General features: G+C 40.8%; 1 protein-coding gene across 1 annotated transcript in view; it reads right to left on the reverse strand.

Moving 5' to 3' along the window:
• Positions 1–15,589, reverse strand: part of TMEM39A (transmembrane protein 39A) — a 38,498-nt gene extending 22,909 nt beyond the window's left edge. Inside the window, exons 1-3 of the mRNA XM_008052630.2 lie at positions 15,266–15,589; positions 13,908–14,094; positions 6,575–6,797 (exon numbers count right to left, since the gene is read on the reverse strand). Coding sequence (XP_008050821.1) covers positions 6,575–6,797; positions 13,908–14,020 — 336 coding nt within the window. The 5' untranslated portion in view covers positions 14,021–14,094; positions 15,266–15,589. The remainder of the gene's footprint in view (positions 1–6,574; positions 6,798–13,907; positions 14,095–15,265) is intronic.
• Between the last annotated feature and the right edge of the window lie 658 nt (positions 15,590–16,247).

Consider the following 16,247-nt stretch of genomic DNA (forward strand, 5'->3'; position numbering starts at 1 on the left):
GCTTGTAAGAAATAAAATAGTAGTCGGGCTTGGTGGCTCAGCCTGTAATCCTGCGTCTTTGGGAGGCTGAGGTGAGTGGATTGCCTGAGCCCGCGGGTTCAAGACCCGCCTGGGCAACTTGGCGAGACCTCATCTCTACAATAAATCAAAAATTAGCCGGGCATGGTAGCACACGCCTGCAGTTCCAGCTACTTGGAAGGCTGAGGCAGAAGGATCACCGGAGCTCAGCAGGTCGAGGCTGCAGTGGCCAGGAGCGGCCACTGCACTCCAGTCTGGGCGACAGAGTGAGACTCCAACTCAAAAAAAAAAAAAAAGAAATAAAACAGTAATAAATAATGACTAGGAGGAAGTGCAGAGACCATTTAAATTGGTGGTTAGGGAGGATATCACCGAGAGGATGGCATTTGGGATGAAAGCTAAACGATAAAAAGATACCTGGCATGACAAGCTGTGGGGGCAGAGGACCCAGGCAGAGGAAAAAGCAATCACAAAGGTGCTAAGACAGAAATATATATGCCTGGTGTGTCTAAAAAGTAGTAAGAAGACTGGAGTGAGGTAATGAGTAACCAATGAGTTTAGTTTTGGGGGGTTTTTAATTAATAGGATGTTCAGAGGAGTATTTTAGACAAAGAGTGCCACAATTCTATTTGTATTTTAAAATGATCACTCTGGCTGCTGCATGGAGAACACATTGTAGTGGGACAAGATCAGTTAGGAGCTATTGCTTTTGATGCAGGTGAGAAATGATGATGGAGCAAACAGGGTCAGCAGCAATAAAGATGAAGTGGCCAAAGTGGGCTACATTTTAGAGGTCGAGTAGCCAGAATATCATTGTGGTAAGCCACTTCTCAGAACATTTCCCCCCCGCCCCGCCCAAGTATTTTGGATTCTAACACTATTTATCCCCTTAGTTTGGAGACTTTTCCCTGGTTATCCTACTCCTCCAAAAGAATGCATGTGGATTCACTAGACTTCCTGGCTAATGCCTGGGTCTTATTACAACCAGTCCATTGAAGACTAAGATTTTTTTAAATCAAGAGATTTAAGTGCTTAATATATCTTTGCGTTAAGCAAATTGTTATATCCAAATCAATGAAAACTGTAATCTGTTTATGATTACCTCTTTCTAAATTAGAATATTTAGCTAATCAGAGCCCTCTACTCCTGACTATTCTGAATAATTTACTACCTGTATCTTTTATGTTTCTTAGGGTTAAGACTCATTCAGCTAGTTGTGTGACAGCTACAATGATACTTCATATATTCAGGTGTCCACATTTTCTTTCTGATAATTATGGAGATCTTGAAATGGTGAAGGGGGGGAACCTAATACATAAATCTGATAAATTTCGGGATTAGAAACTCATAATGAAAGAAAACTTAAGAAACTACATAATTGGGACATAAGTCCCTTCTAGACCACTGTGGTCAAGTAACCACATTCTGTGCTTGAACACCTTCATGATGAAAAGTAATTAGGTCTCTGGTAGTCCATTCAATATTGAACAACTCGCTAATTCAGGCTTCTTTCAGATTCTTGGGTTGAAATCTTACTTTCTATTTCATGTGTTACTCTTGGCTTCACAACTCAATGTTAAGCTTTTTGTTAGCAAAGATCATGTGTAGCAGATAAGTGAACCCGTCTACATTATAACTCCCGTTTTAAGTGTGTTTCCTCTACTCCAGAGATTGGAAAGCTAAAAATGACATTTCCAGGCTTTCTTGCAACTAAGATTCTAGTTAAGATTTAGGTTCTGCCTACCATGGGCATCACAAAACTTGAATTCAGAGATGAGTGAAGCAGGGAAGGGAAAGGCACCAATTCTTGGTGGTATGAGTCAGAGCATAATTCTGGAGTCGGCAGCTGCAGCAGCAGGTTCCTGATTATGACAGGAATACTAGCTCCCTTTGTTTCAAGGCAATATTTGTAGGTGTCCTGTTTAAGAACTCTAGTGAAAAATGGAAGACTGGGAGAAGAGCTCTTTGATTAGCAATAAATGCAACAAACGAGAAATTTCCAGGGGGAAGTCAAACCAAGTGAAGTCTTATAATAAACTACCTAATAAGCACCTATGGAATAACTGTAGGACAAATATAGAAAGTAAAGCACAGTAGATTGATCTAGAACTGAGTGCTTACTTTGCCATCATGTGATTTTTGAACTTTCCTCGTTTATCAAATGGAAGTCATACTATTGTGCCTATCTATTTTTATAAAAAATAAATGAGATAATACTTGCAAAGAACATAGTAAATATTTCAATAAGTGTGCCATTGACACTATTAAGATAGTGAGGTACTTCCTTACAGAGCTACATAGCTGCAAAAGCCTTAAATAACATGTAACCCAACTTTTTCCTTTTACAAAACTATGGCCAAAGAAAGATCAATGAATTATAGTTTCTACACCTCAATATGTTCATAGTCCAGGTAAGAAAAAAAGACAATAAAAAAAAACATAAAATACGGTGGCTCAGCCTGTAATCCCAGCACTGTGAGAGGCCGAGGTGAGTGGACTGACTGAGCCTGGGGGTTCGAGACCAGTCTGGGCAACTTGGTGAGACCTTGTCTCTAAATAAATCACAAAAACTAGCCAGGTACAGTGGCATGCGCCTGTAGTTCCACCTACTTGGAAGGCTGAAGAGGAAGGACTGCCCAAGCCCAACAGGTTAAGGCTGTGGTGGTGTGAGTGTGCCACTGCACACCAGCGTGGGCAACAACAGTGAGACTCTAACTCAAAAAAAAAAAAAATTGACACTCACTGTCTAGGCAACATAGTGTTGCCTACAAAAAATTTTAAAAATTAGCTAGGTGTGGTGGTGTGCCTGTAGTCCTAAGTTACTCAGATGGCCAAGGCAGGAAGACTACTTTGCACCCAGGAGTTTGAGGTTACAGTGAACTATGAGCACACTACTGCACTCCAGACTGGGCAACAATAAAAATTCTGCCTCTAAAATTTAAAAAAAAGGCACTAAATTATTACAATTCTTAAAGAAACAACATTCTTATCACATGATATTAAGTTGATAGACAGTCAATATGGTAAGAAAATTCCTTTTTTTTTTTTTTTGAGTCAGGCTAGTATGCTGTCACCCAGGCTAGTATGCTTACGGCCACTGCAGCGTTGATCTGCTAGGTTCAGGCGATCCTTCCAAGCAGCTGGAACTACAGGCACGCACTACCACGCCCAGCTAATTTTTTGATTTATTGTAAAGACAAGATCTCACCATGTTACCAGGCTGGTCTCACCCCCGCCTCCCAAAATGCTGGGATTAAAGGCATGAGCCACTGTGCTAAGCACAAGAAAATTCCAGGAACAAAAAAGCAATACAAATATTTAAAACAAAAATTTGTATTTTCTGTCCATACCATGTTGAGGATTTTGGTCCACATTTCTTTCCTATGTTCACCAAGTTATGGAGGTTTTCTAGTTTTTTATTAGTTTCAAACACATATATGAACTACTCAAGACAATAGTCTTTCCTCTACAGTATCTCTCATCTGCTGTTGCCAACAACATATCTGCCAAGTCATCTGACTAGCCTTACAGACATTTTATGTACTCATTTATGGTGAACCTTCTCTTCATCAAGACTATCACTGTTCTCCTAAATAACTGGAAAGAAAGTAGAAGAAATAGATGATATATTTTCATGCACTTCAGCAAACATCGCAATTTCATTTGTGTAACAGAATCCAATTTGTTTTGTTGTTGTTGCTATTGTTGAGTCAGGGTTTCACTCTGTTGCCCACGCTGGAGGGGAGAGGCAAGATCATGGCTCACCATAGCCTCGACTTCCTGGGTTCAGCCTCTTGAGTCGCTGGGACTAAAGCATGTGTGACCACACCTGGCTAATTTTTTTATTTTTCTGTAGAGACAAAATCTTGCTATATTGCCTAGGCTGGTCTTGAACTCCTGGACTCAAGTAATCTTCCCATGTTCCAAAGTGCTGGGATTATAGGCATGAGCCACTGTGCCCAGTCAGAACCCAATTTTATTAAGGTTAATAACGTACCCAGATAAGACTATATTTTCTAGCCTTGTGCATCGACTATTTCTGCAGGGCATTAAAATATACACACATATTTTCTAGCTCCCTTGCTATTAGAAGTAGACATGTGAACATGATGTAAGCCTGGCTCATAAGAAACTCTCCTTTATGTTTCCTTAAGCTCTTTCCCCTTTCTGGCTGACAGAATGGGCCACAGTCATCTTGGAGGCCACGTCTTGGAAGACAGCCAAGTCTCCATCAGCCTGGGTCCCTTGACTGACCACATGAAAGAACTCCTGTCAACTAGGACAACTGCCTCAGACTGTTAAGTGTTTGAAGCAATATACAATATCGGGCTTACTTGTTATAGAAGCTACCATTAACCTAATTCAGTCATTACAAGGGCAGAGTTGGTGAAATTTAGTCATAATGACACCTTACACTTACAACAAATTTAACATTTTGTAGAGAAAGTCAAATATCAAAATCTTTCTGTAATATTATAATACCTGTTTCATGTTTTCTGCATTCTCATTTTTATTGTTACTTCCTCTGGTAGTATTTTTTTATTTTTTTGGAAAAGTGACTGTATATTACTGTCATTCAAGGAATTACTATCCAGCATTTTAAGATAAATCAACTAGAACTATGTGTTTCTTTTTTTTTCTTTTTTGAGTCAGAGTCTCACTCTGTAGCCCAGGCTGGAGTGCAGTGGCACCCTCAGGGCCACTGCAGCCTCCATCTGCTGGGCTCAGGAGAACCTTCTGCTTCAGCCATCCAAGTACCTGGAACCAGAGGCATGTGCCACCATGTCCAGGTAATTTTTTGATTTCATTATAGAAATAAGGTCTTGCCATGTTGCTCACGCTGGTCTTAAATCCCTGAGCTCAGGCAATCCTCTTGCCTCCACCTCTCAAAGTGTTAGGATTATAGGCATGAACCACCATGTCTGGCCTAGAACTATGTGTCTCAACATGGATAAATATCACAAACAATACTAAAGGAAAAAGACAAACTGCAGAAAGATGCATACAGTAGGATTCCACTTCTATAAAGCTATAAAATGTGTAAAAAGTTTTACATACTACTTACTCATACGTACATGTATATGTAGAAAAAATAAAAGCATTATGGAAATATTAAACACTTAAGTCATGATCATGGTTAGTCCTGAGAATGGAGGAAAATGGGGAAGGGCCAAAAAAGAGACTTATACTTTATCTATAATGTTTTATTTCCCAAACGTGGTACTGTTTTCTTTCCCAAACATAGGTGTGTATTATATTATCAACTCATCTCAGATGCTTGAAAGATTTCATCATTTTTGTAATTGTTCAGGGATCCAACTTCCATACCATACTCAACCTTGAGAATCCTCTGCCCTCCTTCTACCCATTCTTCACAGCTTTGCCCTCCCCGCTCCACAAGCCTCTGATAGAATCTCTGGGTCTCACAAGCTTTCTTTCAATCAAAAGATGTCATTTACTTAGAGCTTAAAACACAAACAACCCAGTCAGGCACGGTGGCTCATGCCTGTAATCCCAGCACTCTGGGAAGTGGAAGCCAGAAGACTGCCTGAGCTCAGGGGTTCAAGACCAGCATGGGCAATTTGGCAAGACCTCGTCTCTACAGCAAATCAAAAAATTAGCCAGGCATGGTGGCATATACCTGTAGTTCCAGCTACTTGGAAGGCTGAGACAGAAGGATGGCCTGAGCCCAGCAGGTGGTAGCTGCAGTGGCCATGAGCATGCCACTGCACTCCAGCCTGGTCGACAGAGTGAGACTCTGACTCAAAAACAAACTAACAAACAACCCTGGGATGGTTTGCATTTAAAAGACTCAAGTAGGAAGAACATTCAGGACCTAAAGAAGTGACATTACATGGGTGGAACAATTCTCACTGGGTCCAGCTCAGCATCTGCTCACATTTCATTCTACAAATATTTACTGAGTACCTACTAAGTGCTGGGGACTCAGAGGTTGCCAAGTTGCACACCTTCAAGAAGAGGTGGCACCCCCTGCAGCTGTGTTCTACATGCCCAAGGTCCCGGGTTCTATGGGATTCAGCAATGATAAGGCTTAAAAAAAGGCTGTGTTCTGTTCACATCAGAATTCCTCCGGTGGTATTTTTATTTTAACAAGCTTATTATGAAATTTTGTTCTAAAAGTAATCTGTGGTCTAGTTGAAAAACATTTTATGAAGTTTATAAAATAAACTTTCCAGAGAGTTTCTTGGCTAAGTAACATGACAAACTTTTTTTTTTTTTTTTTTTTTGAGTTAGAGTCTCACTCTGTCGCCCAGACTGGAGTGCAGTGGCCACTCCCAGCCACTGCAGCCTCAACCTGCTGGGCTCCGGCGATCCTTCCACCTCAGCCTTCCAAGTAGCTGGAATTACAGGCATGCACTATTACGCCCGGCTGATTTTCTGATGTATTGTAGAGATGAGGTCTCGCTGCCCAGGGGGATCTCGAACTCGCGGGCTCAGGCAATCCACTCACCTCAGCCTCCCAAAGGCGCGGGATTACAGGCTGAGCCACCGAGCCCGGCTAACATGACAAACTTAAAGGCCTATTAAGACTTACCAGTGAAGTACACGAAGCAGGATGATTGTAAGGATACCACCACACCGTTTTATAGATGTTGATGTACTGAATAAACAGAGCAACCAATAGGTAGATGAAGAAAAGAAATTCAAAGAGCAGGCTCCCATCCACAGGCAAGTCAGGAATTTGGCAATGACGAACAGGACCTGGGGTGATTAAGGCTGTAATAGGTGGGACTGGAAGGCCAATGGCACTACCATTCCTGAAAAAGAAAACTATGGTTAACGCAAATGGTGATACTTTTCAGTGTCACAGAACATAAAGGGCCTCTGCTGCCTCCTGAATCTACCCCTTAACTGTTGGCCTAGGCCCAAGACTCCATCCCAGGATCCTCTTGTAGCTACGGTTTCCACTATCTCCTACATGCTGAGGCTGTAATTGCTCTCCATAGAGCTCACTGCTGAGTTTTAGACATGTTATTGAGCTACCTACTGGACACCTCTGTGTTCCTCCTCCTATAGTCCTGACCCTAGTTCATGGCCCACCCAGTTAGCTGTCGAAATCAGAAACCTGGGAGTCATATTAGAGATTTTCTTCTGCCTCTCCATATCCAATCACTCTTTTAATCTTACAGATTCCATTTTATAAAGCTTTGTTCAACTCTATCAACCCCTTTAAACCCACTGCCTCTGAGCATCCATCATTTTCACCTGAACTACTGCAGGAAACCTCCTAAGTCCAACTCTACTTTTACCAAACCCTCCAATCTGCCTTCAGGGATATCTTGCTAAAGTGAAATTCTGATAGTGTTACTCTCTTACCTAAAACCCTTTAATGGCTCTCCACTGCCAACGGGATGACATCCAAAAATTTCCAGTATGTCCTATGAGGCCCCTCCACTTAACAGACAGCCTTACCTCTTATTACTCCATCACATGCACCCTATATGATACTGATGCTATTTTCTGTCTGGAACACACATGCTATTCTTTTGTGCACATTATTCTCTTTCCAGGTAATAACCTCCATAATTACCTCCCTTAACTTCTCACATACATATTTCCTGACAAAACCCTTTAAGACTTTTTTACTCATTCTTCAAGACTTTTAAGATACTAAAACACATGCTCTGTGAAATGTATTCTGACTCACTCAATCAAAACTGATTAATTTTCCTTCTGTGCCACCATTATAGCTAAACAATGCTTTTATCATTAGTACTTTTCATACTTTATATAATCTTTTGCATGCATCTATGTTTTGTCTACTAGACCATAATCTTAAGGACAGAGACTGTACTTTTCTTAGTTCACTGCAAATGAACTAAGATTGAGAAAGCAGCAAACCAATATGGTCACGAAAGAAAAGTCTCTTAAAACACAAAAAAAGGCCAGGCGCAGTGGCTCAAGCCTGTAATCCTAGCACTCTGGGAGGCCGAGGTGAGGGGACTGCCTGAGTCCACAGGTTCGAGAACAGCCTGGGCAACTTGGCAAGATCTCATCCATACAGTAAACAAAAAAATTAGCTGGGAGTGGTAGTGCGCACCTGTAGTTCCAGTTACTTGGAAGGCTGAGGTGGAAGGACCCTGGAGCCCAGCAGGTTGATGCTGGAGTGGCCGTGAGCCTGGGCAATGGAGTGAGACTCCAACTCAAAACACGTGCACGCACACACACACACAAAGATACAGAGATTTTAACTTCTATCTTCTTATTGTTCTTCCCTCCAAGTTCTTTCACAGATCAAACATAATGAGCTATCCAAAATGGTAAGATAGGAGTAGGGAAAAAAATTCCTATTGTTTATATGCCTGGGAATAGCTACAGAGATTTAAAGGTCTAATATTGTTTAGAGACCAAAGAAAGGAGGATTGGTTTGGATACTTCCAAAGAAGAATCAAGAGAAGGAACAATATTTGTGTTACCATTCTACTCTAAAATATCCAAATATAGAATTTTAGCATTGGTATGTGGCATTTACAGTACTTTAAGTACCTTGGGGGAATATGAACTCAGCTCATTCTGAATAGCTAAGAATACTATGGTAGAAAATCAGAAGACCTAGAAAGGAAGTACAGGGACTAGAGGAGGAGAAATACGGAAAAAATTATACAAGTTTCTTCCTCTCATTCCCAGAGTATACACCAACTGAGCAAGCCTGCAAAGTAATAAATTGTGATCTAACAACAGGTCTCAGAACATATCTGCTCAATCATAAACCAGCCTTTAAACAACACGGTCCTCTAATCTGTTCTAGAAAGTGGACTGCAATACTGTGGGAGAAATTGTTCCATAGAATTTAACATGAAAGGTGGTCTTCAGAGTTGTACAAATTAGTAGGATGAAGAGGATAAGGCCAGCAGTCAATCTCTTACTTCATTCCAGTTAATCATAAGATATTGAAATAAAACATTCTGATGAGAAGTTACAAGGTTAGGAGTCTCTACTCGACAAACTAAACATTCTTATTCCTTTTCAGCCAAGCATACACTAAGGGGGAAAGCATGCTAAACTATCTGTTATGATTTCAGGGTTAAAAAGGTTCTTACAAATTTTTCTCATGTAAAGCAGACTAATGCGCTTCTGCCATTAACAAAATCAATAAAATACTGGGCCTCAAAGAAGATATTCAAAACAAAGTACAAAAATCTATACTTGTGATGCTCTAGATAGCCTTGGCAATTAAATTCAAGCCAGGAGACAAAGAGACAAAGGCCAAATTAAATGATCCAGAGCATCAGTGGGAAAAAAGGAAAGCATTCCTACATAAAAAGAATTTCTGAGATTAAGTATTGTCCATTTAATCTATAAAGTTGAAAGCTTGAGAGGACATATGATCAAAGTTCTTAAAACCAAAAATATATATAACTGAAATAAACAGACTTGGTTAACACAGCTCAGAAAATCAGAGGTATTATTTAGGAAAAATTAAAGTATTTACTCTTCCTCTATGAGGATATAAAAATAGATTTAAAAATCTATTCAGGATCCACTTAATTACTCTAGCAACGAGTTATATTAACATGTGTGAAGTGTTGTTCACCAGGAAAGCGACATACTACCCAAGGTTTTTACTGAGGGCTGGCCACATAGGCCCCTTCTTCCTAGTAGTACCAAAATTCCAGATTTCTAAAAGGAAAACACCATTGCTACCCTTAGAAAGGCCTGCTTACAAGGCTTATGTCTGGGAATTTGACTGATAAACGATTCCCTCTACTGATATAAAACTTCCTCTAAATAATAAGAATGGCTCACTATCCCTAAACTGTATAAACGTGGTTTATGCTGAACACCTGTACTTTGTCCTTGCCTGTAAAGTTAGTGTGCAGGATAGGATTAACACAGCAGGTCTGAGACTGGCTCTTCTGAAGCCAGCAAGCAGCAGAATTTAGGTAAGCATATAGAAAAAGCAAGGAAGATTCAAAGGGATAAAAAGGAATTAGAAAGGATAAAGAAAACAATGGTTGCCCAGGCACAGTGACTCACACCGGTAATCTCAGCACTTTGGGAGGCAGAGGTGAGAGGACTGCCTGAGCCCAGGGGTTCGAGACCAGCCTGGGCAACATGGTGAGACCTCACTTCTACAATAAATTAAAAAAATTAGCTGGGCGTAGTGGCACACACCTGTAGTTCCAGCAACTTGGAGGGCTGAGGTGGATGGATTACCTGAGCCCAGCAGGTCGAGGCTGCGGTGGCTGTGAATGTACCATTGCACTCCAGTCTGGGTGACAGAGTGAGACTCTGACTAAAAAAAAAAAAACAAAAAAAAAAAGAAAGAAAGAAAGAAAGCAGTGGTCACTTGGGCATGTTCAGTTGATATTATTAACAAAGTATACTCGTAGGCAAGGAATAAATTTTTTAAAAACGACTTAGTTCTTCTCAAAGATTTTCCCTCAAACAAGGAACTCTCTAAGAAACTAAGAAATACATAGTATATCTTCCTTTCTTAAAAGAATAATCATACCGGGCATGTTGGCTCATGCCTGTAATCCCAACACTCTGGGAGGCCAAGGTGAGAGGATTACCTGAGCACATGGGTTCAAGACTAGCCTGGGCAACTTGGCGAGAACTCACCTCCACAATAAATAAAAAAATTAGCTGGGCATGGCGGCATGCGCCTGTAGTCCCAGCTACTTGGGAGGCTGAGGCGGAAAGGTCACCTGAGCCCAGCAGGTCAAGGCTGTGGTAACCATGAGTGTGTCACTGCACTCTATCCTGGGTAACGGAGTGAGACTCCGACTTAAAAAATAATAATAATTTTAAAAAGAACAATCATCTAAACACATTTTTACAAGAACAAATCCCTTCTCCCCAAAGGTAGAAAGCAGGAAAGGGAGCTATGGATTTCAATATTGATTATGTCACCAAACTAGCCTTTTGACATTCTCAAGTATAACTTCATCAATCAGGCCACAAACACCTACCAAATGGGCAAATGTTCTCTTTGCCAGCTGACCTGTCTTACAGAACAAATATATCATCCAAAAATATTCCATACTTAGGCAATTATCTGTTTCTCTCTTCAGTACTCCATAGATACTACGGAAGTGAGTTCTTCTCATATGGACAGTCTTTCTTTGTATACATCCATCCTAAAACTATATTCTAAGCCATCTACCATTGCCATTATCTACATTTTTAAAATATCTTTTCCCTATGTCCTATAGAACAATTTATTCCATAGCTGCCTATTTATCATCAAGAAACAAACATCAAGTCTTTTTTTTTTCCAAAATAACCTCTCTAGGTAAACATATCATAAAATAATCACTCAGTAATAGTCTCACTAACTTTTCAAACTCTGAGCAACTATTTATTTCACTTTATTCTAATCTGTTGAAAAATACATTCTTCTAACCACCTCCCTGCAATTAATTGCTAAATAAATACATATTAAGAGAAGAAAGAGGGTAAAGAATAATAGATCAAGGCAATCATGATTAGAATCTTGAAAACCAGTATAGAAGAGCTAAAATGAAAGCCAAGAAAATAATATAGGACCATAACCAAATGCAGTTAAGAGCAATGGTATTTTCCAAAATGTTCCTACTTCTTCCCAGTATACTATCTGCAAAATCCAGGTGCAAGCAGAAGCACCTAAGAATGAAGCTTTTACATAGCTCTCAGATCTTTTTCATAGAATACTTCATTTTCCTTCCCCCAAAAGATATTTTATATGGTATCCCAATATTTAAAATATATAAGAAAAGGAGTTAGTCTGATTAAGAGAGGAATAAGAAAATTGAAGCCTAAATTACTAGGCTGCCCAACCCGTTCCCTTCTATGCCTTCCACCAGCAGCCTCTTAGCTACTGAAGAGGGAGTTCATGGGACAGTTCAAGAACATAGTTATCTAGGGGAATCTTCAAAGCCAAAGTAGAAGTGAATGAACAAAGAACGGCTCTAGTAAATACAGAGGCAAAGCTAGAATTTTTTAGCTAGCTAGAATGCTAGCTAAGCACAGCCAGAATTTTCTATCACAGTTTGAAAATACTGAATCAGTAAGTTTTATATATATATTAGTAAAATTAAGGCATGGGCTTCAAACGGTAAGCAACTTTCATCTCAGTACTTATGTTAGCAGCTTTTGTCAAAAGCATTTTCACATATTCTTTGTATCTTATTTTTCTTTATTTTCAAACATATAAAATATGTTATCTTTAGACATTTTGGAAAGTTCAGTAAAATTTTAAAGTTGTTGCAATTAACTGCTTCATTTATTTTCAACATTGTTATGAAGCAAATAGTGTCACCACTTTAAAAATGAGGAATTCCAAGGAACAGCAGAGTAAAAAATATTACTCTAGCATAAATTACAGTTATTTTGTATGCGTAAATAAATATAACATTTAGATTAAAAATAGATGACAGAGACTGAAAAAATCACTTCAAACTGGAATTTCAGGGAGAGCACCACTAAAATGATATCAGAACTAATTTTGAAGACTGGTAAAAATGGGATTGGGAAGTCAGAAAAGTGAGTAGTCAGGCCACAAAAAGTGCATAGATATAACTAAGAAAGCCTGAAAAAACCGGAATAGTACTGATTGCTGGCTCTGAAAAATTAAAATCAAGGCAAGAGAAAAATTCTATTCAGGGAAGAAGCAGAAATTAGCTGGCAAAAACTATCTTGATCAAACACTTGATTAGGTAAAAAAAAACTCTTTGTATTGCTACATGATCAAAAGTCCTAAAGACATGAATTACCAGAGATTAGAAATAATTCATCCTTTCAACTTTTGAAAACTAGGAACATAAATTGCCATTGAAAATCAAAATCAAATTCTTTATTCTCATACATGACACAGATCTTAAGATGTTCAAGCTACATCTGACAGTTTATTAACATCAAACAAATTTTTTTTTTTTAAGTCAGAGTCTCATTCTGTTGCCCAGGTTGGAGTGCCATGGCACACTCACGGCCACCACAGCATCGACCTGCTGGGGTCTGGTGATCCTTCCATCTCAATTGTCAAACAATTTTTGACAAAAGTATTTATTTATTTATTTATTTATTTATTTATTTGAGATGGCTTCTTGTTATGTTGCCCAGTTTGGTTTTAAACTCCTGGCCTCAAGTGACCCTCCCACTTCAGTCTTCCTAAGTGCTAAGATTACAGGCGTGAGCTACCACGCCAAGCTGACAAAATAGTTTTTAAAACCCTTGATGGGATCTGATTTATACTTTTATTTTGTTTTTTTATTTATTTTTAGTTGAATCTTACTCTGTTGACCAGGTAGGACTGCAGGGACGTGTTCCCAGTTATTGTAGCCTCAACCTACTGAGCTCATGTGATCCTTCTTTCTGCATCAGCCTTCCAAGTAGCTAGGACTTTAGGTACGTGCCACCAGGCCTGGATAATTTTTTGATTTATTATAGAGAGGAGGTCTCACCAAGTTGCCCAGGCTGGTCCTGAACACCTGAGTTCAGGTAATCCTCTAATTCTCACCTCCCAAAGTGCTGCGATTACAGGCACAAGACACCACACCCAGTCTGATTTACAATTTTAGAACCTCATGTTGGCTGTCAGTTTTAACATGCCCTCCAAAAGAAAAAATGGCAATAGGTAGAAAACCCATCACATTTGCCTAGTATTTTCACTCACTTCTCCCTTCTAATAGCTAAAAAAGGGACGCCCAGAATTTGGGTTATTGGCCAAAAGCAAGAATTGGATGGCTTTACTTTGTGGACCCCCATATCACATCTTTCTACCTCCAAAGTATTCTGAAATACCGAGCTTTCAGTCTTCAAGGGCAGGATTTCTACCTCAGTGTCAAGAATAACTCTTGATGAGCAAGTATCTGAATGGCATGAAAACTTTTATGTTACTCTTACTGGTCATTGGACATCATAGACTAGCCTTATTTCTTCTTTACCTGTTTCTCAAGCCTGTTCCATTGCCACAGCCCCCACCAACCAAAGTCTGTAAAGAAGGTAAAGCTGAACGGCTTAGCTGCTGCCGACTAGGGCCCCTCCTTCCACCGGGCATGTCCGGGAACCAATCTGCTTCCACTGCCACCTGTAGCTGCAACCCAGGTTAATGGTTGTCAACCTGTTTCAACTCTGAACAACAATAACAAACAAAAAAACAAAAACAAAAAAAAATTAAATGTCAGTAGACTATTTTTAAAAGTGAGTAACATAACAAAACAACCAGAAAAACTGAGTGAGCAGGTCTTGCAAAACCAGATTTTCAAACAAATGCTCCCAGTGTCTATTACCTACTTTATTCTAATTAGAGGACTACTCAGACTCTAATATGTCAGAAGCCTAAATTCTGATCTAAGCTCTGTTCAGCGTTAGGAAAGTCACAATTTGTATCTTTTGTCAGTTGGCTTGTATCATGTGAAAGATACAAATTTAGATGAAATTTTATAAGAAACATCCCAGCTTAATGCATTTCCAATTCAGTATTTCAAACCACTTGCAATGCAGGAAAATCAGCATTGTCCAAAATGTTAGGTTTTGTTATCAACAGACCTGAGTTCTGAGGTCAGATGTGTCACATTTTACCTGATCTTAAATGAATTTCTTTATCTCAGTGGGGGGAGCCTCCTGTTATGCAGAGGTTGTTGTCAGGGCTGACGAAGATGAATGGAAGAACACCAGTAGGCCTTTTAATTATTTAAAAGTAAAACTGTTCAAGTGGTATCTCCATATGATAGGGTGAAAATACTGAAAGGAACTCAAGTAAATGCCCACTCCAGAAAAACCTCTGTAAAATCATTTAGTAATGACTGAAACTACAAGATTAAAGGGCAAGTAACAGATAAAGATCCTCACTGAAAAGAAGCTTTGTTTTCACCAAGCTCTGGTAAAAATCATGGCTCCACTAACATGGATACCAAACGTTTCCCACACAATACAACTAAAAACCTAAGGATGACACTCTAGAAAAACCCTGGTTTTCAAAACGTTATTGCAGACTGATCTGATGTTCTCTATTCCTGACAGCTTTGGACTGTAGACTAACAAACGCCAAATGAGACTGAGCATTCACATCGCTGGATATAGGGACTGCTGGTCCTTGCTCAATTAACGAATAAAGGGAAAGAAAAGCGAGGAGTAAAAAGCTGGGACGGAAGAGGCCAGAGTATGAGATGGAAGAAGGCGAAACCACAAACTTCTACAGTGGTCCCTAAGAGGCGTCGACAAAGCGGTCCCTGCCGCACACCCTGGAGAGCCGAAGCAGGCCCGGGACAGCGGGACAGTGCAGCAGCCCAGTAATACTCACGCATGGAAGAGGCCCAGCCGGTGGGGAGGGATCCCTGGGAGGACGCGACGGCTTTACACACTGGACCCCAGGCAGGAGAACTCCCTCCCTGAGTTAAAGCGCTTCCAACCAGCTGCTTGCACACAGGCCGTCCCCTTCTGGAGGGTCGAAAAAAAGCCGTCCAGGCTTCGGGATGCCAAACCCAGACCCACACTCGGATTCAGTGCCAGAGTCGGAGCTAATGCTAGAGCCACAGCCCGGCCCCGTCATCACTCACGCTCAGCCTCCATTACCGCGGAGCTGAGCAGACGTGGCAGCGCACGGCGATGACGTCACTGAGCGACGGTCAGCCGCCCTCGCCGCCCTCAGGCCCCCGGAACTAGACCCGCCTCCGGGAGACGGCTCGCCTGCCCCGCCCGCGTCCTCCTGCGCAGTGGAGCGCGCCTGCTCAGCTGCGCTCGCGGTCCGGCCGCCCGGTCTGGCGCTGGCGGACGTAGTTGTCCCGCCTGCGAGGTGCGTTCGGCGAGCTAGCTCTCGGCCCTTGCTGTTCTCCCGTGGACTCCTCGTAACAACCACGTCCTATAAGTGTCCCCCCCACTTTACAGACGAGGGGAGATTGGGAGGCATCACCTGGGGTCACATCACCGCTGAGTTAAGGAGCCCAAGTCGTAAATTCGGGCTTCAGCATCCAAGACTGCGCTTATTGTGAAGAATTTGTTAAGCAGGAACTAGATAGACGCTGGGGTTAAGAAAATACCACAAAGGCTCAGAGTCTAGTGGAAGAGACAAAATAGGGTAACACAATCATGACAATCTTTTGCAATAAATGCAACATTGAAAGGATGTCCAAGGTCCGGAGACAGCATGCCAGTGTGATGAACTCTGCGATGGCGGTGGTGTCAATACCAAGCAAGAAAAGCTTCATAGAGAGCTTGAAGTTTAAGCCAAGTCTCCATGAATGTGAGGGGTAATGGGGTTTGTGGGAGAATAGCTGTAGTTTTGG

Source organism: Carlito syrichta, unplaced genomic scaffold, assembly GCF_000164805.1.
Source record: "Carlito syrichta isolate Samal-C Ts95f unplaced genomic scaffold, Tarsius_syrichta-2.0.1 Scaffold285058, whole genome shotgun sequence".
NCBI classification, from domain to species: Eukaryota; Metazoa; Chordata; class Mammalia; order Primates; family Tarsiidae; genus Carlito; species Carlito syrichta.